Source organism: Podarcis muralis, chromosome 5, assembly GCF_964188315.1.
Source record: "Podarcis muralis chromosome 5, rPodMur119.hap1.1, whole genome shotgun sequence".
Lineage (NCBI taxonomy): Eukaryota > Metazoa > Chordata > Lepidosauria > Squamata > Lacertidae > Podarcis > Podarcis muralis.
Window position 1 is genome coordinate 73962542 of NC_135659.1, and position 22066 is coordinate 73984607.

The 22066-nt window shown below is 45.4% G+C and overlaps 1 protein-coding gene and 1 long non-coding RNA gene across 2 annotated transcripts in view; one reads left to right on the forward strand and one right to left on the reverse strand.

Moving 5' to 3' along the window:
- Window positions 1-4168, reverse strand: part of LOC144327834 (uncharacterized) — a 126084-nt gene extending 121916 nt beyond the window's left edge. The window contains exon 1 of the long non-coding RNA XR_013392993.1: window positions 4101-4168. This is a non-coding gene — a long non-coding RNA (uncharacterized LOC144327834). The remainder of the gene's footprint in view (window positions 1-4100) is intronic.
- Window positions 2529-19999, forward strand: MYL9 (myosin light chain 9). Its single transcript, XM_028734922.2, has 4 exons — window positions 2529-2687; window positions 13700-13907; window positions 17825-17986; window positions 18614-19999. The coding sequence occupies exons 2-4, from the start codon at window positions 13724-13726 to the stop codon at window positions 18784-18786; spliced, it is 519 nt and encodes a 172-aa protein (XP_028590755.1). The 5' UTR covers window positions 2529-2687; window positions 13700-13723; the 3' UTR covers window positions 18787-19999.
- Window positions 20000-22066: the final 2067 nt, after the last annotated feature.

Consider the following 22066-nt stretch of genomic DNA (forward strand, 5'->3'; position numbering starts at 1 on the left):
TGGGAGTAAGTCCCACTGAACTAAGTAAGGCTTACATCTCCATATAAGTGCATACAAATGCACCTCAAGTGGTGCAAGCCTGTCCGACTCAGCTCCCTCTCTGTAATAGGAAGCTAATAATGCCAACCTACTGTGCAGAGTTGGTGCGAAGATTGAGTAGATAATGTATGTGAAGTGGTGATGGGGATATTCCAAAGCAAGTGTGAGCAGATTTCAGGCTTGGGGAATCTGTTTTGCTTTTTACTGGAACCCTGAGATTCACAAAACAAACTGGGTGCAAAATATTGGCAGTGGGTGGCGACAGATTGGAAAAGCTGCTTTGGGGGCAAAGTCAGTTATCTACCACAAGAGCCATACACTGACCTGTAAATGGACATACAAGTCTACATCCGAGTTACTGTAAATCAGGTATTCTAAAACAGGAAATCTTCTTATTGCTGCTATTGTAAACAATTGCTATTCAGAACCCTTCATCAATTTACAACAAATCGTCTAGCAATCTGCCAGGAGATCCCAATCAATATTTGCCAAGCTCTGCTGTAGACAGTTCTATAAATGTTAAAACTATAATTATGATCTCACACCGTTACAATGGTTACTGAATTTTGAAGTCCTGCAAATATATATTCCTGAGGAAATGGTTAGGAAGCAATTACCATTTATTTGTTGTAAAAAATAAATAATAGTAAGTCTTGCCTTTCAGCTTTGAACATATTTCAAGGCAATTTGACAAAGCGTGACATACATGTGTAGAAATGATAATATTTCAGTGCAAAGGCGTTCTGTCTGGGTTTTATGGAAATGTAATGATTTGAAGTTGTTGTTTTCAAAACACTTTGCATTCTATTTCATCAAACTTGCTCACTACAGCATGACAGGCCTATTACTTGCAGTGCATTCCTCTGCGTGTCCATGCAGAAGTAAAGACCGCTGAGTTCAGTGGGATTTGCTCCCAGATAAAGTGTTACAGAATTGCTGCCTGGACAAAGTGCCCAGAGGAAACCAGCAAAGGTGGTGAAGAACCTGAATATCCAATCCTACGTAGAAAAGCTGAAAGAGTTGGAGATGATTTTTAACCTGGAAAAGAGATTAGTAAGCAGTATGCGAAAAGCCATCTCCAGCTATTTGATAGGCTGCCTTATGGCTGATGAAGCACATTTGTTTTTGGTTGCTCTGGATAGGGTCTAAAATAACAGGTTCCACCTCCAGGACTGAAGGCGGCATGCCTCTTGAATTCCAATTGCTGAAAATCACAAGCAAGAAGAGCGATGTTGCACTCATCTTGTCGGCCCCTGTGAGAATAGGATGCTGCGCTAGATGGACCTTGAACTTGATCCACATGGGGCTTCTTAATCTAATTCTTAATGGAGGGTAAAGGTAAAGGGACCCCTGACCATTAGGTTCAGTCACGAACGACTCTGGGGTTGCGGCGCTCATCTCGCTTTATTGGCTGAGGGAGCCAGCGTACAGCTTCTGGGTCATGTGGCCAGCATGACTAGTCCGCTTCTAGCAAACCAGAGCAGTGCACGGAAACGCCGTTTACCTTCCTGCTGGAGCGGTACCTATTTATCTACTTGCACATTGACGTGCTTTCGAACTGCTAGGTTGGCAGGAGCTGGGACCAAGCAACAGGAACTCACCCCGTTGCGGGGATTCGAACCGCCGACCTTCTGATCGGCAAGTCCTAGGCTCAGTGGTTTAACCCACAGCGCCACCCGTTTCCCTACTGGAGGGTAAGGCAGTCTCTAATTTCAAAATTTTAAAGTACCGAATGGATGGAAATACCGCAACAAGAAGCGTGCTGCAAAACATCAGCGTCATACAATTCTCCTCTTCGGAGCACCTGCATGGTTGATTAGCAAGTGAATCCCCCCAACCAATAAAATAAAATAAAATAAAAGTTCAGCGTCCCTCGACTGGGCGGAGGCGGCCCGAGGTCACCGCGGCTGCGATACCAGCCTGCGCCACAAGGGGTCGGGGCCGAGACTGGTGTTTGCTTTAACTGCGGAGGGAGGGATAGAGTGGAAGAGGAAACATCTCTCAAAATTAAAAGAAAAGTCGGGGTGGGGGAGATTTTCCTGTGTCTATGCTTTTATTTCGTACGAGGAAAAAGCAGGAATGCTGGAATTCTGCGCAGGCAAAAGCTGTGCGCTGGGGAAAGGAAAAAATGCCAATGATCCCCGCGCCCAGGAAGTTTCTGGCTTTTAAAAGTTTCTTTAATAGCTTTGTTTAAACTCCTGCCCCCAACCAGCACAGAAGGGCGTCCTTGGCGTCGCTTGCAGCCTTATAAAGGAAGCTGCGTCTCCATCCTCTCCATCGGCTGCTCCCGGCACCGCGAAGCCTCTGTTCCTTCTCCCGGTCCCCCTCCTCCCCAGCCCGGACATCATTTCATCTATATAAGGCAGAATCCTCGCTTGCCGTCCTCTTCCCTCCGTCCCCAGCCCCGCGTCCCCCGGCTGGGCTGCTGCCACCCGCACAGCTCGGCATTCTTTCGCCTTGTATGGCCAAATCCTTTGGGGTGGGAGGGAACCGTTTGGGCAAAGTCTCGGCTCCATTGGCCGCCTCGTCCGCCCGATCCCGCTCTTTCCAGACCAGGGCGATTGAAAACAACACAGCTAGAAGTAGCATCTTCTTCGCGGGGGGAAGCGCTTTTCTCTGCCGGGTTGGGACAAGTTTCTGTGTGACAGGTAAGCGTCCTTCCTTGGATTCCCCTTTGTTCCGTGAGGACGGGGCTGGTGGGTGCTCAAGACCAGGGTAGGGGCGAAAATGCGGGATAACTTGCTGCATATGACCCAGCCGCTCATTAATCCGAAGTAACTAGTCCCTGTTGTCTTTGCTGCGGCAAAAGTAACTAGTCCCTGTTGTTTTTCGCTGTAAGAAACTAGCTGGCCTCCCCTGGAAATTTACTGCCTACCGGTTTCAAGACGCATGAGGTGTATTAGGAATAGTGACTCGAGGAAAGGAAGGTTTCTGGTTATTTATTTCAGCCTTCCCCAAGCTGGTGCCCCCCTGGAGATGTTTTGAACTACAACTCCCAGCAGCCCCGTTGCCGTACCTCCATGGGAGCTGTGGCCCAATGCATCAGCAGTGCTCCAGACTGAGGAAGTTTGATTTCCTTATTGTTCAAGGCAGCATACAGAGTCCTCGCCCTCCATTACACCACTGCAACAATCCAGTCAGTTAGGTTAAGCTGGGAAAGAGAGAGGAGATGGGAGGAGAAACTGGTCCCGAGCCACACAGTGAGCATCATGGCTGAGCGGGGAATTGATCTTGAGTTTCCACAGCGCAGGTTCAACACTTTAACCACTGCACCTCACTGTCTGAGGACGAGATGGCTGGACAGTGTTCTTGAAGCTACCAGCATGAGTTTGACCAAACTGTGGGAGGCAGTGGAAGACAGGAGTGCCTGGAGTGCTCTGGTCCACGGGGTCACGAAGAGTCGGACATGACTAAATGACTAAACAACAACAACCACCTCACTGTCTCTTAGTGGTGGGGTGGGATCCACTTTTGCCACTCCTTAAGCACCTTGCCTTGAGCAGCGTTGTCCCCCATTGCAGAGCCCTCCTGATGTTTCGGACTACAATTCTTTCAACTCCAAACAACTAGAAGTCTGGGAAGGCGGTTGAAGTTTACCCAAGAAGTGCACAAGCTGTGAGATGTGATGTGACCATCTCTTGATTTTTTGAAAGGTTCCCCTAACTTCCAGCATACCACCCACCCTGGGCAGGAGAGCAGGGCAATGTCTTGTAGTCCATCTGTTCACCTTCTCAATACAAGAAATCCGGAGTTAGAGCATACCCAAAACATAGCTCCCCATCCTCTGCAAGCGACAGCCCCCCCCCCCGTACCCCAACAAGGAAAAGTGTGTTTCAGAGAAAGAAATGCCAACTGTGAGGGTCAAGCTCACTGGGGTTGCACAGCGACCCATTTGCTCGTCTCCAGAATCTGTCATCCGGCCTAGCAGCAGGAAGCCTCACAGGTCAGTGACAGAGCAACTGCTTGGCCTGCAGAAGGTTGCAGGTTCAGTTCCTGGCAGCTCCAGTCCAGGGCTGGGAATACCAGTCAGTGTAGCTCTGCTGCAAGTCAGCAGTCAGTACAGTGGTACCTCGGGTTACATACGCTTCAGGTTACAGACGCTTCAGGTTACAGACTCAACTAACCCAGAAATAGTACTTCGGGTTAAGAACTTTGCTTCAGGATGAGAACAGAAATCATGCTCCGGCGGCGTGGCGACAGCAGGAGGCCCCATTAGCTAAAGTGGTGCTTCAGGTTAAAAACAGTTTCAGGTTAAGAACAGACCTCCAGAACGAATTAAGTTCTTAACCCGAGGTACCACTGTACTGAGTTACATGGACCAGTGATCTGGCTTGCTATGTTCTAGTGATCAGCACAGTCAGTGTTTCACGTTGAACTGATATACCTGACATTAAACAAATAATCTTCTAGCGGAGGGCACCCTTAAAAGAGTCCTCAGGTACACCCCTGGAAGACCTCATCACTAGTCCTCCCCTAAGTGTAGAATCTTGGCTGGCTGTGAGGGGTGTCTGCTTACTCATGCACTCTGCACATGCTCAGAAGGGCCCTTTTTATTACTACTTTGCATGTTCAAAAGTTGAGAGAAACACTGAAAAGCAGTTCCAGGGCTGATCCCCGGAAGCAACTGAGCTCTGTTGACAGTGATCTGTGCAGTCCACCCAGCTGGCTTTGTGGGTCTGGAGCAGACATGAAATGGCTCTCTTCTGGCCTCTGCCCCATCCTCCCATTGCAGGCCAAACAAAAAGCAAGGGAAGACATTGATCTGAAGAATTATGAGACACCACTGCCATACTATGAGGTTTTGTCTGTCCATCATCAGAGGGGAAGGGCCATAGCTCAGTGGCAGAACATCTGCTCTGCGTGCACAAGGTTCCAGGTTCAATCCCTGGCATCTCCAGGTAGGGGTGGGAGAGACTCCTGCCTTGCTGGGGGTTGGGCTCAATGACCCTTGGGGTCTCTTCCAACTCTATGATTCTATGACTCCTTGTCTGAAACCCTGCAGGCTTGCTGCGAGTCAGTATTGAGCTAGATGGACCAATGGTATATCTCAGAATAAGGCACTTCCTATCTGGGCAGGTAGGGAGGCGGGTGGCGCTGTGGGTTAAACCACAGAGCCTAGAATTTGCCGATCAGAAGGTCGGCGGTTCGAATCCCCGCAATGGGGTGAGCTCCTGTTGCTCGGTCCCTGCTCCTGCCAGCCTAGCAGTTCGAAAGCACAACAAAGTGCAAGTAGATAAATAGGTACCGCTCTGGTGGGAAGGTGAACGGCATTTCTGTGCACTGCTCTGGTTAGCCAGAAGCAGCTTAGTCATGCTGGCCACATGACCCGGAAGCTATACGCCGGCTCCCTCGGCCAATAAAGCAAGATGAGCACCGCAACTCCAGAGTCAGTCACGACTGGACCTAATGGTCAGGGGTCCTTTATCTGGGCAGGTAGCAGGGAAGGGCGCATTTACTGAATGAATGCGTACAGCAAACATGGGATGTTACCAATAATAATAATAATAATAATAATAATAATAATAATAATAATAATAATAGCCTGGTGTGCAATGGGATAGCCAGGGGGTGGGGATGAAGTGTCCTAACTCCACAGAAGCAGGTTTTTAAGCAATTTCCAGTTAAACTTTTTATTGCACTAGCCATAGGCCATAGCATCATTCAGAAGGAGAAAGGAAAAAACATCAATAACCATAAAAATAATCGGGCACAGACATACAATAAAACCACGGTCACACTAAAATTATTACTAAATTATTACTAAATTAAATTATTACTAAATTAAATTATTACTAAAATTATTTGTTGCATTAAATAGAATAGAATAGCAGAAGATTCTCAGGTAAGATGTGCCAAATTAAATATCTGAATCCCCTTTGCAGTTGATCACTATTTTGTCTAGTTCCTTCCTCCTGATCTTCTTAGTTGCCAGCGCATAGAGTACTACTTTATAAGTAACAAAGTTACTTATAAGTGTCGCTCAGCAGCCATTTCACCCTTTCCACCCTATTCAGATGTGTTCCATTCATAAACAAGGGTTTTATAAATCGGTCTCTTGGGTCTATATATAACGGGCGCTGCAATAAATAATGGCAGGGACACAGGGTTGTCCACACAGGCAGAGTCTCTCTTCATAATGTACTTTGGAGAGATTGTGTGGTGAACAGCATGTCTGATGGAGGTTCAAATCTCTAGTAGGACACGGGAGGGCAGCTCACAGCCCACAGGCTATATGCAGCCCATGCAGACCCTCTCTGCTGCCCACCACAAGTTCACTATCCCTCCCCTGTCACCCCCAAAATAGGAATGTGGGAAACTGCCTTTTGCTGAGTGACACCATTGGTTGATTCAGCCCAGTGTTGTGTACACCAGCCACAGGTCTCTGGGATTTCAGACAGGGCTCTCTCACAGCCTGGAGATGCTGGAGATTGAAGCTGGGACTGCCTGCATGGAGAAAATCTGCTCTGCCACAGAGTGAAGTGTACAGATGGGTCAAGGGAAGGGAAGGGAAGGGAAAGGAAAGGAAAGGAAGGGAAGAGAGTGGCCGCAGCAGCTGAATGGCCAATTCAGTGCCATTTTGAGTTTGCAATGGTGCTCTTGACCTGCTGGTGTGGGTATACCAAAATCCTGCTGCAAAATAATATTCTTTTACCTTAATTCAGTTCACAGTGGATTTATTTTTGTCTCAGCTGCAAAAGCAACAGGTCAAATTCCTAACATCCCAGGCCTATGACTTCAGTCCAACAAAGGCAGAACAAAACAGTGGCTTGCAACACCACTGCAAAATCAGCATCTAACCTGGGGGGGAAGCCCAGTACACTGATACCGTCAGGGCCATGCAAGTTCTTTTGGGTGCCAGCACAGGACATTTTACTCCCTGAAGCCAAGTCCTAATGGGGCCACCTGCCCTGCTGCAGTCACTATTCTTTTTTTAAAGAATAAAGCATTGATGCACTATTCAGGCACCAATTCCTGCCTTCATCTATCCCTCCTCCACCTCAGCTATTGTCTGTAAATTCACCCTACTGCATGCCAAGGCTGGTCCATGTCTTCTTGATGGGTAAAAGCAAATGAGCACTCTTAGTAGTGTAGGAAGGGGGGTGCAGTGGGTGCGTACCGCCCCGGGTGTCATCACTGAGGGGGATGACAAAATGACAAAAATATGTGTTTTTGAAAAAATAACTCCTGCACCCACCACACGCCCCTTCCTACACCACAGCAGGAACACTCTCCCTTTGAGTGATTTCCAGAAACCAGAAGCATTGCTGCCTCCAACTTTGAAGGCAGAGCAGAGCCTTTATGGCTAGTAGCCTTCGACAGCCCTCTCCTCCATGAATCTGCCTAATCCAGAGGCGTAGCTAGGTGAGGTGGGGGGCACTGGGCGTCATACCGTGGGGCCTGCAGCGTGCCTGAGCCACACGTCTCTCCTGATTGGGGAGGCGGTGGGTGGACTGCCTGCAAGCTGCACACTGCTTTTTCAAGCAATGCGGGGCTTGCATCTGCCCACCGCCTTAGCCGCCCTACAGCTGAGGGGGAGGCTGCGGAGAGGCTCCACACAGTGCGCCCTGCCCTGGCTCACTCCGCCCCCGTGGGCAGTTTGTGCTGCCCCCAGCTGCAGGGCACGCACGCCGCCCCAGGCACCCGAGCGGCTAGCTATGCCGCTGCTCTCATGCAGCCAGTTTTTTTTATCAGGGAGATGTATCATTTATTTATTTATTTATTTTTATTAAATTTTTTAGCAAATTTTCCTTTTACAAATTAAATAAACATATCTATATTTCCATTTCACAGATTACAACTTTTTGACCTCCACCGGTTCCTCCCACCATCCTCATATTCATATGTTTGTTACGCATTTTCTTTATATTATATTGCCAGTTAATAAATCCTCTCTTCTTATTTCTATTACAATACCCTTTATCATCACAAAGCCTCTTTAAACCCAACTAGCATTGTCTGTTCATCACAGATGTTTTCCAGATAAGTCGTGAACTTTTTCCAGTCCTCAGTGAACTTGTGGTCTTTCTTATATCTGATTTTCCCAGTCATTTTATCTAACTCTGCAAAATCCATAAGTTTCATTCTCCACTCTTCCACTGTCGGTAGTTCCTCTTGTTTCCATTTTTGGGCCATTAAAATTCTTGCTGCAGTCACTGCATATTGGAAAAGTTTAAAGTCACTTCTATTAATTTCTCTTCCTGTAATTCCTAACAGAAAAGCTTCTGGTTTCTTTACAAATGTATATTTGAGCATCTTTTTCAGCTCATTATAAATCATTTCCCAAAAGCCCTTCACCTTCTTACATTCCCACCACATATGAAAGAGAGACCCCTCCTTTTCTTTGCATTTCCAACACTTATTACATGTCTTAAACATTTTTGCAAGCTTAACCGGGGTAATATACCATCTATATACCATTTTCATTATGTTTTCCTTTATCGTCATACATGCAGTAAATTTCATATTATCGTTCCATACTTTTTCCCAGTCTGCTAATTGTATATTATAACCAAAATCTCTTGCCCAATGTATCATGACTGATTTAATCTCTTCATCCTTTGTAAACCATTCCAATAACATTTTATACATTTTTGACAATATTTTATAATCATTATTTATTATCTCTATTTGAAATCTGGACTCTCTTTCAGTGTATCCCCTTTCTTTCGAATCTTTTTTAAACAATTCATTTATTTGAAGATAATGCAACCAGTCATATACATGATCTTTAACTTGTTCGTATGGCTTCATTTTCCATTTCCCTTCTTCCTTAGTAACTATGTCTCCATATGTGATCCATTGCCGTCTCATATTTATTTTCTTTACGCTCAACATCTCCAATGGAGACAACCAATGTGATACTTTGGGCTCCAGAATGTTTTGGTACCTCTCCCATACTTCTATTAGAGAACCCCTAAAAATATGATTTTCAAAACTTTTGTGGGCTTTCTTCTTTCCCAACCATAAATAGGCATGCCAACCGAATCTATTGTCATGACCTTCAAGGTCTAACAACTTGTTATTTTTTAATGCTATCCACTCCTTTAACCAACAGAGACAAGATGCTTCATAATATAGTTTCAAATCTGGCAGGGCAAAGCCACCTCTTTCTTTCGCATCAGTCAACAACTTAAATTGTATTCTTGGCTTTTTGCCCTGCCATATATATCTTGATATCACTTTTTGCCATTCTCTGAAGATCTTTGTCCCCTTGATTATTGGAATCATTTGAAATAAAAATACCATCTTAGGAAGCACACTCATTTTGATCGTCGAGATTCTGCCCCAAAAGGATAATTTCATCCTACTCCAAACATCGAGGTCTTTCTTAATACCATTCCAGATTGTTACATAATTATTTTGATATAAATCAATATTCTTTGGGGTTAACCATATTCCCAAGTATTTTACCTTCTTTGCCACCTCCATCTCTGTTTCTGTTTGCATTTCTTCCATTAAGGTCTGATCTACATTCTTACCCATTAGCTTGGTTTTTCTTTTATTCAAAATAAACCCGGCCACCCTACCAAATTGGTCAATTTCCTTTAACACCTCTTTCAAACTGTTTGCCGGGTCTTCTGTCGTAATTACTAGATCATCGGCAGGGAGATGTATCATTTATATTCTCCATTTGACAGAAGAAAATACTTGTCCTGTAGCCAGGAGCAGGTCATTTAGAATAGGTCAAGCTGAGTTGAGATACCTGCTTATATGGAGTATTGACGAAAGGTCTTACTTTATTTTTTACTTTATTTTGAACGTTATGCACACAAAGTATTGAGAGCTAGTGGAGACCTGATTAGAATCTCATCTTTAGCACAAACTCGTTTTGATCCAAGGATAGATAGGGGAACATGTGGGCCTCTGGATATGGTTGGACAATAGCTCCCATCGGCCCCAGCCTGCTGGATGGGATCTGTGTCACCTGCGACTCAGTAGGAAATATCCAGGGATACTGGAGAGCTGGAGACAAATCAAGGTAGTGATACAAAAACAAAATGTGTTTCTGGGTGCTTCCCAGACAGAAGCTTAATACAGTACAGTGGTACCTTGGGTTACATACGCTTCAGGTTACATATGCTTCAGGTTACAGACTCCGCTAACCCAGAAATAGTACCTCAGGTTAAGAACTTTGCTTCAGGATGAGAACAGAAATTGTGCTCCAGAGGCGCAACAGCAGCAGGAGGCCCCATTAACTAAAGTGGTGCTTCAGGTTAAGAACAGTTTCAGGTTAAGAACGGACCTCCGGAACAAATTAAGTACTTAACCCAAGGTACCACTGAATGAACCATTCAGACGTTGCAAACTGGTTGTTGGCAACTTAAATGGATTTTTCCTGGAATGGGTGAAATCCAGATTAAAAGTGGGAGGGAGGAATACGGGGTGGCATTTTGATGCTGCAATATTTTTTTAATTCCATGCCTGAGGGGGACCACCAATCCCACAACTGACACCCAATCTGGTTGCACCCTGAGTTCCCTCTGTGACTGATGGGAGAAAGATGCCTGAGTGTGATCCCAGATGCACTCTGAACAGCTGCCGCCACGACACCTGTTTGTGCATATGGAACCTCTGCCTGAGTGTGGTTCTGAAGGAGGGACCTGCTTCTCAAGAGGGATTGCAGCAATGCAGGTCCCCCAAACACAGCCCCTAAGGAATGCAGGAAGGGTTCGCTTCGCTTATTGGCTCTTGGCTTCTGCTCCCTGCAAGTTCCTCTGTGATACGGCTAATGGAAAGGAGGCAGCTGGTGACAAATGTAATGTTGGGTAAAGTCCCACTCCAGGCAGGAGGACAAAAAGGCTTTTATCCTCTTTGTAGTGGGAGGTGTATCGAAGCCTTGAACTAATCATCTTGCCCCCCTTGTCTTCCTGGGGCTGGCAGAAAAGAGCTCCTCTCCTAGCCTGCACTAACAAGCTAGCCTTTGAGCTCAGCAATCATTGTCTGGGGGCAGGGCTGCTCTCCCGCTCTCCCTTCATCTACCCTTCTCAGGATTGCTAAACAGCAACTCACTCACTCCCAGCGTAACTGCGGGGCATGCTCTTATCAGCTACCTAAATGCGTGCTGTTGTTGTTTTATATAAAAAAAAACTCCCTGGATTTAGAGAACAAGAAGGAGCTGGGCATTTTTAGTCCTTGAATGTGTGTGCCTCTTTAGCAGGTACACAGAGAGAGAGAGGGGGAGAGAGAAAGAAAGAAAAAGAAAGAAAGAAAGAAAGAAAGAAAGAAAGAAAGAAAGAAAGAGAGAGAGAGAGAGAGAGAGAGAGAGAGATAGTTTCCCACAAAGGACTGCATTGCACAGAAAGGAGCATCAGGCCTGTACTAAGACTCTGACCAAGCATCGCTTTCCACCAGGAAGCGATTTACACACACACACACACACACACACACACACACACACACACACTCCTAAGCTTCTCTGGCAGCATGGAACTGGACATAAGCAGACCTGAATTTAGTTTGCCATGGCAGTTTCTGGAGAGGGAAGGAAATTGTTGTGTCATGTCTTCCAGACACTGACTAAGCTTGAGAGGAGGGCTGGCCCTACCATTAGGCAGAGTGAGGCAACTGCCTTAGCCAGCAAATGCTTGGGGAAGGAGGCAGTAGCCTCCTGGCTGTTCTGCTGAACCCCCTGGCTGAACCCCCCTGCCTGCACCCACTGCCCTTAGCTGGCTTCCTGCCAGTATTTATATAAGATTCAATTGCTGGTCCAGTCTGCATGTGGACTGGAGGTGCCATCTTGCCCTTCAAGCAGCAAAATGTACCTTGAACCAGTCCTGCTTGAGAATTATAGAATTGTAGAGTTGGAAGGGATCACAAGGATTATCTAGTCCAGCCCCCTGCAATGCAGGAATGGTTCGCCCGATGTGGGACTTGAACCCACAACCCTGGGATTAAGAGGCTCATGCTCTACCAACTGAGCTGTCCCAGGAATGGAGCAAGCTAGTCCAAGCTCTGAGTGGAGAAAGGCTGCAGCTAGTGGCAGAGCACATCCTTTGCACACAGAAAGTTCAATCCCTGTAGCTTCAGCTAAGGTTAGGAATGTTACCCGCCTGAAACCCTGGATAGCCATTGCAAGTCAGTGTGGACATTACTGAGTTAAATGTTGCCAGTGGTCTGCCTTGGTAAGTGGTCTGCCTATGTTCCTGTGAGGTCTAAAGTGTGTGTGTGTGTGTGTGTGTGTGTGTGTGTGTGTGTGTGAGAGAGAGAGAGAGAGAGAGAGAGAGAAACATGGGCATACGTACGTATATACAATACAGATATAGATATTTTTAAATTCCTGCCCGTTCTTCTTCTGATGAACTGGGAGGGAGCCTCTAATCCTTATGAACAAGCTCTAGCTGTAGGAAAGAGCACAGATCCACATGCCACACTCTGCCTGGCTAGACAGAGCGGGTGGGGAATGGAATGCTAAGAATCTGCTGGGAACAGATAATTTCCTGCTTATTCCGGAATAGGCCCAGCGCCTGCATCTTACTTGCAAGCCTGTCCTTATGAAAAGAGAATCAAAGAAAGACAATTTAGCTAAGGGTTGGTCCTTTAGAGGGAAGGATCTCTTGGTGGAAATTGCCCCAAGTTTCTGAAGGTATTGCTTCTGTCTCCCTAAGAAACCAGACACCAGCAGTGTAATGCTCTACATATCTGCTTAGAAGTAAGTCCCGCTGAGTTCAATGGGACTTACTCCCAGGTAGATGTGTAGGACTGGAACCTAAATGAGTAGCAGGTAGCATTGCCATTTCTCTCTCCCTTATCTGCCCCCCCCCAATGGGTTTGTGTATCTTTAATAGCTGGTTGTCAGGCAGATATTGAACAACAAAGGCTTTCACTATCCCCTATAGCTGCATATGTTGAACTTCCTGGGTAACTCTCAGGCATTAGGCTAGATGGGAACAATGTACAGTGGTTCCTCGGGTTACAGACACTTCAGGTTACAGACACTTCAGGTTACAGACTCCGCTAACCCAGAAATAGTACCTTGGCTTAAGAACTTTGCTTCAGGATGAGAACAGAAATCATGCGGCGGCAATGGAAGGCCCCATTAGCTAAAGTGGTAGCTCAGGTTAAGAATAGTTTCAGGTTAAGAACAGACCTCCAGAATGAATTAAGTTCTTAACCTGAGGTACCACTATATATGCATGCACAGGGTAGCTCTCCCCACTCTAGCAATGGCGAGTTCTGGTGCAGTCAGCTGTCTGAAGAATGGGAAGTGGTCTTCCTCACAGGTCTGTCACAAGGCTAGACACAGTTTACGCTGGTGATTGCAATGGGCCACCGTTTGTGTGCAGGCATGCTTTTTCTGTTGCTTTCAAATGTCTCAAATGTGTCATCATGATGCAACCCCCCCCCCCATGAAATCAGAACGTGTTAGAATTATTGAAAGCCTTTTCACTGCTATCAAAAGTAATTATCTGATTACTTATTTAAAAGACAGAAATGATATAATATTTCTAAAATGAGGTAATAGTATTTTAAGGAACATATTATCTATATTTGTGCTATATAGTAGTGAAGATACAAATTGAATGTAGGACGATCTGGTAGTAAATTAGCGAACATTCAACCGTAATATGTATTATGTCATCCATAGTCTGTAAACTTTGTATATTTAAAAAGGCTAAAAGAAGAAGTATTATAAGCAAACAGTCTGTTTTGTTTTTCCTAGTCCCCCTCCAAAAACTCCACCAAGATGTCGAGCAAACGGGCCAAGGCGAAGACTACCAAGAAGCGCCCTCAGCGTGCGACTTCCAATGTCTTCGCCATGTTTGACCAGTCGCAGATCCAGGAGTTCAAGGAGGCTTTCAATATGATTGACCAAAACCGTGACGGATTCATAGACAAGGAAGATCTGCATGACATGCTGGCATCTCTCGGTAACAAAGCAGCATTGAGTCAAATGCAATTTCATTGTGAGCTGGCGTGGCTCCGGGGCTATGAGTGTGAGCTGTGAACCAGAAAGCCCTCCCTTTCAATCTCACCTCGGTCAAGAACTTAGTAGATAGTCTTGAGGCAGGGATGGGGAACCTCTGTCTCTCCAGAGGTTGCTGCACTACAGCTCCCATGATTCCCAACCATTGACCAGGCTGGTTAAATAGTTAGTTTGCTTGTTTTATTAAGCCTACATTTACGTTGAATTGAATTGGGGGAAGTGGTTTTACTGTTGCTGTTGCTGTTGCTAAAACAACTGGGTTTGCCAAGCTACTGCAAAGCAGGCAGACATCTACCAGAGATCTTCATCTGTCTTCTTGCCATCTCTGCTCAAAGCAACTAGAGATGCTGGGTCCTCACCTTGTAATGATGGTGCCAATACCTTTACATTAGCGATGAGGCTCCTGTGGCCCCTGCTTTAATCTCATGTTGCCCTAGAAGCACCTTAGACCCATTCTTGCTCTCTGAATCACAGTAGAGGATGGTCCATTGGGGTGAGTCAGGCACTTTCCTACCAACTCCATTCTGCCCCCAGATAGCCTGCACTTGCTTGCCTTCTTACTTTCAGCCATTCCAGGCACTGCCTGTCATTTTATGTGCCCTTGTGGAACGTAACACAGAGACGGATTTAGCGCAGCGCAACCAGTTCTACTCCACTGGGCGCTGAGCCTAGGAGGAGCAACATGGCGTCATAAATATGACTGAAATATACTCGGAGTCGAGTGTGGATTTCATGCTCTTTGTTTCATGCTCATAGTAGCGAGGAATGAAAGTTCGCCACAATATCTGCTTTATATACATTATTTACACAATGGGCCACACATGGTTGGCTAATTCCAGGATTCTCCTGTAGGCCAATCAGGTTGCGGATTCACTTCCACCTGGAGCTGGATTGGGTGGCTCCGGCAAACCAATCATACTGCTGCATTGTTCTAGGACCAATCATACTGTTGCATTGTTCTAGGACCAATCAGACTGCTGCATTGGGGATCCTATTCAGCTCAGTACATAACACTGACATAGTGAAATGAGCAGAATGGAAAGTGAGAGGTGGGGGCACGCACCAAATCTGGGGCTCTCACAGGGTATAGCTGAAATTCAAAAGACCAAAGTCTGCCCCTGATTAACAGGGTGGAGGATGGGGACAAAACAAGAACTACTTGGCTCTGTTGGTTATTGGCTGTAGCTCCACCTACTGCCTTTCGCCAAGGGCCAGCACTGATAGACAATCCCTCTAGGAATTGCTTCACCTTCTCCATTGTGTGTGAGAGAGCGGGAGAGAGAGAAGGAGCCATGGCTGTTACGCAGTGAATCAGGAGGTAGGGTGGGAGCTTTGCAGCAGAGGCAGATTTAGGGCAGCGTGACCGGTTCACCCACACTGGGCACTGAGCTGAGGGTGGAGCTACAGGGCATTGCAACTCTGACGTAATGCACACACAGAAAGGAAGGTGAGAGGTGGGGCAGGGGGAGGGCCACCAAATTTTGGCCTCACACAGGGTGCTGCTGAAATTTGAAAGATCAAAGAACACCCCTGTTTGCAATAAGCCATGGAATATGAGGGAATGTTGGATTATTCAGCATCGACAAAAGAAAGTTCTTTGCACATAGTTAAACTATGAAATCTGATCCCACAAGAGGCAATGATCCACATCTTGAAACTCAGAGGAAACAATATGGGGTGGGAGAACTTGGTGTTCATTTTAACAAGCCGAAAGAAGTCTGATGGCCAGGCCTAGCCTCTTATTCCCAGAAACTCCCCCTGCCCCAGAAACCCAGGTCAGTTGCTAAATCAGGCAGGGCAGGGCTGACCTCAAATGACACTCGGAAGCCTGAAGCCCTTGACCAACTCTGTAAAGCAAAAACTTGCTCAAATGGCCAAGGGTGAGAGATGATGGGAGCTGCAGCCTAGCAACTTTTGGGGAGCCACAGGACCCTCATTCCCCTTGCTCAAGGCTTCAGAAAGTTCTGGGTAACTGTTGGACTTTGTGTTTTGCAAAATAGGGGTCAGCCATTGCTTCTTTGTCCCAGAATCCTAGGTGCAGCCTGAGGCCAGCAGCATTTAGCAGACACTAATCCAATCCAATCCATATTCAAATTAAGGTTGTACGCACACCATCCATTTAAAACACATTTAAAATATATGACTTTTCCTCAAAGAATCATGGGAACTATATTTTGCTAAGGCTGCTGGAAATTGTTGCTGTATGAGGCTTAAACTACAGTATATTGTGGGGGTGGGGGTGCTTTAAATATATAGTATGTACACAGCCTGAGTCTAGTTGTGATTTTATGGGTGCTGCATCAAGCCATATTGTTTATTTATTTTGTTCTCCTCTTTAACCCCTGCTTTGCATAACCCAGCCTGTGAAAGAATTAGGAAGAACTCAAAATTATGGTCACAATTTTGTGACTTTCTGGTTGGTCCTAAAAAACGGATTGTCCAAATTGTGGATTTGGGGACAAAGAAGAACAGATTCAGCTTCTGGCAGACAGGCGTATAGTCACCCCAGGCAGACTCAGTCTCAGTGCGGTGACAGTTGTGGGATGAAAGGGTCCTCTATGAATATCCAGATCACAAAGGCCAGCCTGCATTCTGGACACTCACTGAACCATTGTCAAGCCCATTTCAAGGCCAGTAAATTCATCCTGAGTAGAGAGGTTGTGGAGACTATAAATCAAGGAAATAAAATGGTTGAGAGAACACCTGAATGCATGGAGAGGAATCAGGAAGTAGTCATCTGATTAGTACAGTTCAGAGTTTTGAATTTTTTTTAAGCGTTGTATTTGTACAGATGACCACTAGAGGGCACTGAGGTAGATAAAAGTACATTTTGGTTTAATATAGAGACTGATGAGCAATTCTGTATTTCATCAGAAATGGGGATCCTGCGGGCATGAATGCATGCACACAGTAAACCTGAGCAGACTGGGATTTCCTCCCCATTTATTAATAAGTCATCCTGACTTGGCAGTATTTCCCTCCTCCCAAGTTATTTTTCCCCTTTCAGACAGCCGTTCCTGATTTGCTAACTTGCATTTCGACTCATCATGCTTGTCTCCTAACTAAGCCATAACCCCAGGACCTGGTTTTATAGGCCATTTCCAGGGAAGCTCCTAGGAAACTTGTCTTCTTCGTGAGCAAAGGGCCCTTTCACCTTTGAGGATAAGGTCACAGGGGCGTTTTATTGCCCTGGTTTAGTTAGGCCACTAAGAAATGTTTATATTCAGGTTTCTGTTACGAATCCCTTGCAGAGGAGCAGCAAACTTCACACTGCTAGGATACAGCCAAGGCAGCTGACCTGGACTGAGCATACTGTTAACACTTTTGGTCACTTCCCATCGTTATGATTCCTTCTATCATCCACATCTTGTAAATGAGTACAAACTGAGGTTGCAATCCTATGCCCACTTACCTAAAAGCAAGTCCCATTGAACTCAGTGGAACATACTTTTGAATAGGATTGCACTGCAGCTCCTATCATCCCTGACCCCTGGGCCTGATGCAAATAGCAGTCCAACAACATCTGGGTGGCAAGAAGTTCCCCATCCCTGGTGTAAAGACAAATGCTTACCAAAAAAGCATTGTTGTGCTACAGCCAGAACGAGAATTAATCTTGAAGAGACAAGTGCAAGGATGGAGGATTCCAATATATTTACATTCTCCTCCTCCTCCTTCTTGTTGCTGCTGCTTTGCTAGGTGAATCCAGTTCCAATCCCTCAATTTTTCTCTCCTCCAGTCACAGACAGAGAAGGCATTGCAGTGGCCACATCTTGTGGGGCTCAAGCAGTGAGCTTGAATTGCTCTGCTGGGCCAGGGGCTTTCAAATGTGGACTAATCTCTCATCCCACTTGTACCTTTCAGGGAAGAATCCTACGGATGAGTACCTGGAGGGCATGATGAGTGAGGCACCTGGGCCCATCAACTTCACCATGTTCCTCACCATGTTTGGAGAGAAGCTGAATGGAACTGATCCGGAAGATGTCATCCGCAATGCTTTCGCTTGCTTTGATGAGGAAGCCACAGGTATGTTCCATGCAGACCACCTCTCCATTGCAAACTGGATATTCTAAGATAGGTTGTGGCAGCAGTTAGAGCCAAACAAACATGCTGCTGTGTGTCAGCAGAAATCTTCACACGTATCTGAGGCCAAGGAAGGATACAGCTGGCTTTCCCTTCTTTCATTCTGCCCACTTGCCTCCTCCACAATCAGTTCAGACTCTAAGCTCCTGGAGGATGGGATCTGTGCCTTTGGATGGTACTACTCGGTGAAGCACTATGTACACTGTGTTTGCCAGCAAAATAACAATAGTGATTCAACCCTTAATAAGTGAGGAGGTATGCTTATTGGAAGGGAGGCTGTCATGAGACAGACGCTTACTGACCTCCTTTTGCTTGGAAATTAATTAAATAAAATAAACCCTAAATATTAGGCAGGAAATAGCTATGGCCTGGTGTGGATTATTTTATTTCAAATAAAATTTGTCTGCCCAGTGAGACATAGGCCCACAAGCCCTTGAGAAACACTCAGTAGCAGCCAAAGCCAAAACATTCTTTATCTTAACATATCTGAGGGCCGCCTCAGAAGTGACCTTCTACTAATCTCCCATTTGGTTCTCCACCCCCACCCAATCGTCTCCACCATTCATACAGGTTTCATTCATGAAGACCACCTGCGGGAACTGCTCACCACCATGGGCGACCGGTTCACGGACGAAGAAGTGGATGAGATGTATCGAGAGGCCCCCATTGACAAGAAAGGCAACTTCAACTACGTGGAGTTCACCCGTATCCTGAAGCATGGAGCCAAAGACAAAGATGATTAAAACGAAGAGATTCCGATATGCAGTTGCCCCTGTTTAAGTCCCATTCCCCTTACTCTTCCTCAAAGATTCCCTGCTGCCATGGTCAAGTGTCAGAGTGGGCTAACCCTGAAATATTTCAACAGAATTAGCCCTACCACTAAATAAAGAATAAGATTTTTGCATGTACACCCCCACCCACCCACACCCCAGTGTTCATCCTTTATTAAGCGACTTCTCAATTGGGAGGTCTCATTGAGTAAGGTACTTGTGAAATTTGTCTTTTCAAAGGAGTCTAATTGGAAACATTTTTGAAGAGGAAGGTAGAAGGGACTCTGAAGATGCAGCTACCTGTCTGGCCATGTTCAGCACATCTGTTTGGGGGGGGGGGACCTACCCAGCACTGGATATAATATAAGTTAAGGAGGCCTGATTAAATTGCCCTTTGAGTCTTTACCTAGAAAACTGATGCTTCTGTTATTACCACTATTTATCATTTATACAGCACTTTAAACTTGCAGAGTGACTTCCCATCTACCACCACAACCCTGTGGGGTAAGACACTGTTATTCCCAGCTGAGGCAGACTTGAACCCAGCTCTTCCATATTCTAAATTGAACTTTATTATGCTAGACCATATCAGCCTTCCTCGCTGTTTATGTTGCACCCATTCAAAACCCACTGGGCATCAATCCAGCCTTGGGGTTGTTGTCTATCCTGATTTAGATGGCCTGGTCTGTTTTGCCCTTGTGATACTTTGTGCACAACTAACACCTTTTCATTTGAAGATTGGCAGAGCACATTCCACACACCCCACACCTGTGGAACAGAGACTCACTTGACTTTCCAGTTGTTTTCCATTTCATCCCAAATTTGTGTTGCCTGTTGGGTCGTGGCACTGGTTAAAATTAAAATGACTACTTCACCAAGTCATCCTCTCTTTGGTCTCAAATCCAGCATTTTGTGATTTCTTGCTTGAAAGAGCACAACAATTAAAAGCTCACCTATCCACTCTACATCTACCTTGATTTTGGAAGAACTTGCTACCGTTAGTAAGTCCTTTATGAAAAAGTATATTTTTTTGAATATAGCAGAAGACCATCTATAACCCATCCTGGCTAACTTCCCAGTCAATAAAACAAGGATGTAGCCTGTACAGTTGTTTGTTGACAATCACAGCAAAGATTTTGAAACTGAAGGGGGAAAAGGAAATTGCCTATAAAGAGTATAATACGAATATGTTCTGGCTCATTATTTGGTTTTCTTCTTTATTGGATGTGTTTGAAAACATATGTATTAATTATATACACTTATTATATCTAAAGAATGGAACAAGAACTCCTTTTAGCCTTTCATGCAGCCTTCAATTTACATGCCTGAACTGAATATAGCCTAAAATGAGAAGCCAATATTATTGGGTGGTTGTGCACAAATTTGCATGATCACCTAACTCAAGGAAACTCAGACTACGCAAACACTCACATCTACTAATTTGCTGAAATTAGTAGGACTAAAACCTCAAACCTATATATGCATATTCAGGAGGATATCACATTTGAATTCAATAGTGCTTTGCTCAGGTAAGTGTGCACAGAACTGCAGGCCACAGTGAACCTCCAAACACTTAAACACCATTGGCTTTGATGGTACACCCAGCTTTCTCTAAGCATGGTCAATGTCTTTAGGATCAGGAGGTAAGTCTAACATTTTCTGTGAAAAGCAGAAAGCCATCTACAACAGCTAGGTCAATAACTAAACTTTTAAACATATTTTGCATTAGAGGAAAGGTCAAAGGGCCTCATGGCGCTCTCAGCTCTGCCTATTGACTGGCTCTCACTGGAGCTAGAATATAGGCAAAAAAAGCTTGTTAACCCAGTCCTCCTTATTGTGAATGCCAGCAGAGGCTTACACTCCCACTAGGCATTCATAACAGAAAAGGATTATGGGATTCCTGCTAGCAGCGTGAACAGCAGCAAAGGTTCTATCTGTTACATCCTTGAACCCACCTCCTTATGCAATGTACCTTGACTCTTACAGGGGTGTGAGTAAGTGACCGGTATGATAAGGGGAGAATCCTTAGGACTGTGGATTTCAAGGAGGGTGGGCAGGTGGGACTCTCGGGCTGCTAGTTGCCTATCCCTGTTTCCCCAATTTCCCCTTTTATGGCTGTGTTCTGTCACCTAGCAACTCAATAGCATGTTAAGCATATAGAGGTTCCTCTCTCCATCTTCTTACTCCAGCGTCCAGTGTATTTTACCACACTAACAGTCACCTCTAACTCTGCCCACATATATTAGAGATGACAATATATGTAGAATTATAGAATTGTAGACTTAGAAGGCATCTAGTCCTAACCCCTGCAATGAAGGAATATGCAGCTGTCCCATACAAGGATTAAACCGGCAACCCTGGCCTTATTTGCACCATGCTCTAACCAACTTAGCTGGAGTTTGGCATAATGTGTGCAGAACAGATTGGGTGGTTTTTTTTAATTTGGTGGAAGAGAATCTCTGGCTTTTGTCTGACAGGAATGTAGCCTATGATGTCAAGTCCACATCCATTGCGCCACTCGGATTTTATGTCTCTGACCCTGCCCATCTGTGGTACAAGACCTTAAGAAGGTACTCCGTGAAGGAATGTGAACTTTGGGTTGAAAATAATGGTTCCTCATCCATGAAGATTTTGGAGGAGGCTCTCTGCAAAAGGTGATCTAGCCATCTGTTTGAGGACAGAAGGGGTGTTATTTTCCACCCATTCGGTCTGCACCTTCAGCTACTTCTGGTCAAATGTGAACTACACAATAAATAGTCCAGGCATTTTCAGGCTGCAGAAACTTCAACACCACTCAACTGTACAATACACAAGTGGGGCCTCACTCCTGAGTATCCCACAGCCAACACTGAAATGCCATAGAATTCAATTTACATGGCACTCAACCCTGCCATGAGGAAAGGTTACAACATTGCAGGCATTTTGTCTTGGAAAAAAAGGTTGAGGTGGGGACATGAAGGAAGTGCATAAATTTATGTAGAGGAAGCAGTGAGGAGAAGTTTTTCCTCCCACTTTCATAACACTAGAACTCAGCGTCGTCCAATGAAGCTGAATGGAGAGAGAGTCAGGGCAATCAAAATGAAATGCTTCACCACACGGTGTGGAGTGAAACCTATATAATTTCCTCCTATTTATTTACTGTATTATATTTCTTTCCCACTTTTCCTCAAAAGGAGCTTATAGTAGTGTACATTGTTCTCTCTCCCCACCCCCCACCCTGGCTGTTTTGGGTTTCAAGCATCGCATTTGTGAA

Bases quoted from the DNA above. Each gene is read 5' to 3' on its own strand.
- MYL9 (XM_028734922.2), top strand. From the start codon at position 13,724: ATGTCGAGCAAACGGGCCAAGGCGAAGACTACCAAGAAGCGCCCTCAG. The intron at 13,908-17,824 runs GTAACAAAGCAG...TGTACCTTTCAG, and splicing joins TGACATGCTGGCATCTCTCG to GGAAGAATCCTACGGATGAG. The intron at 17,987-18,613 runs GTATGTTCCATG...CCATTCATACAG, and splicing joins CTTTGATGAGGAAGCCACAG to GTTTCATTCATGAAGACCAC.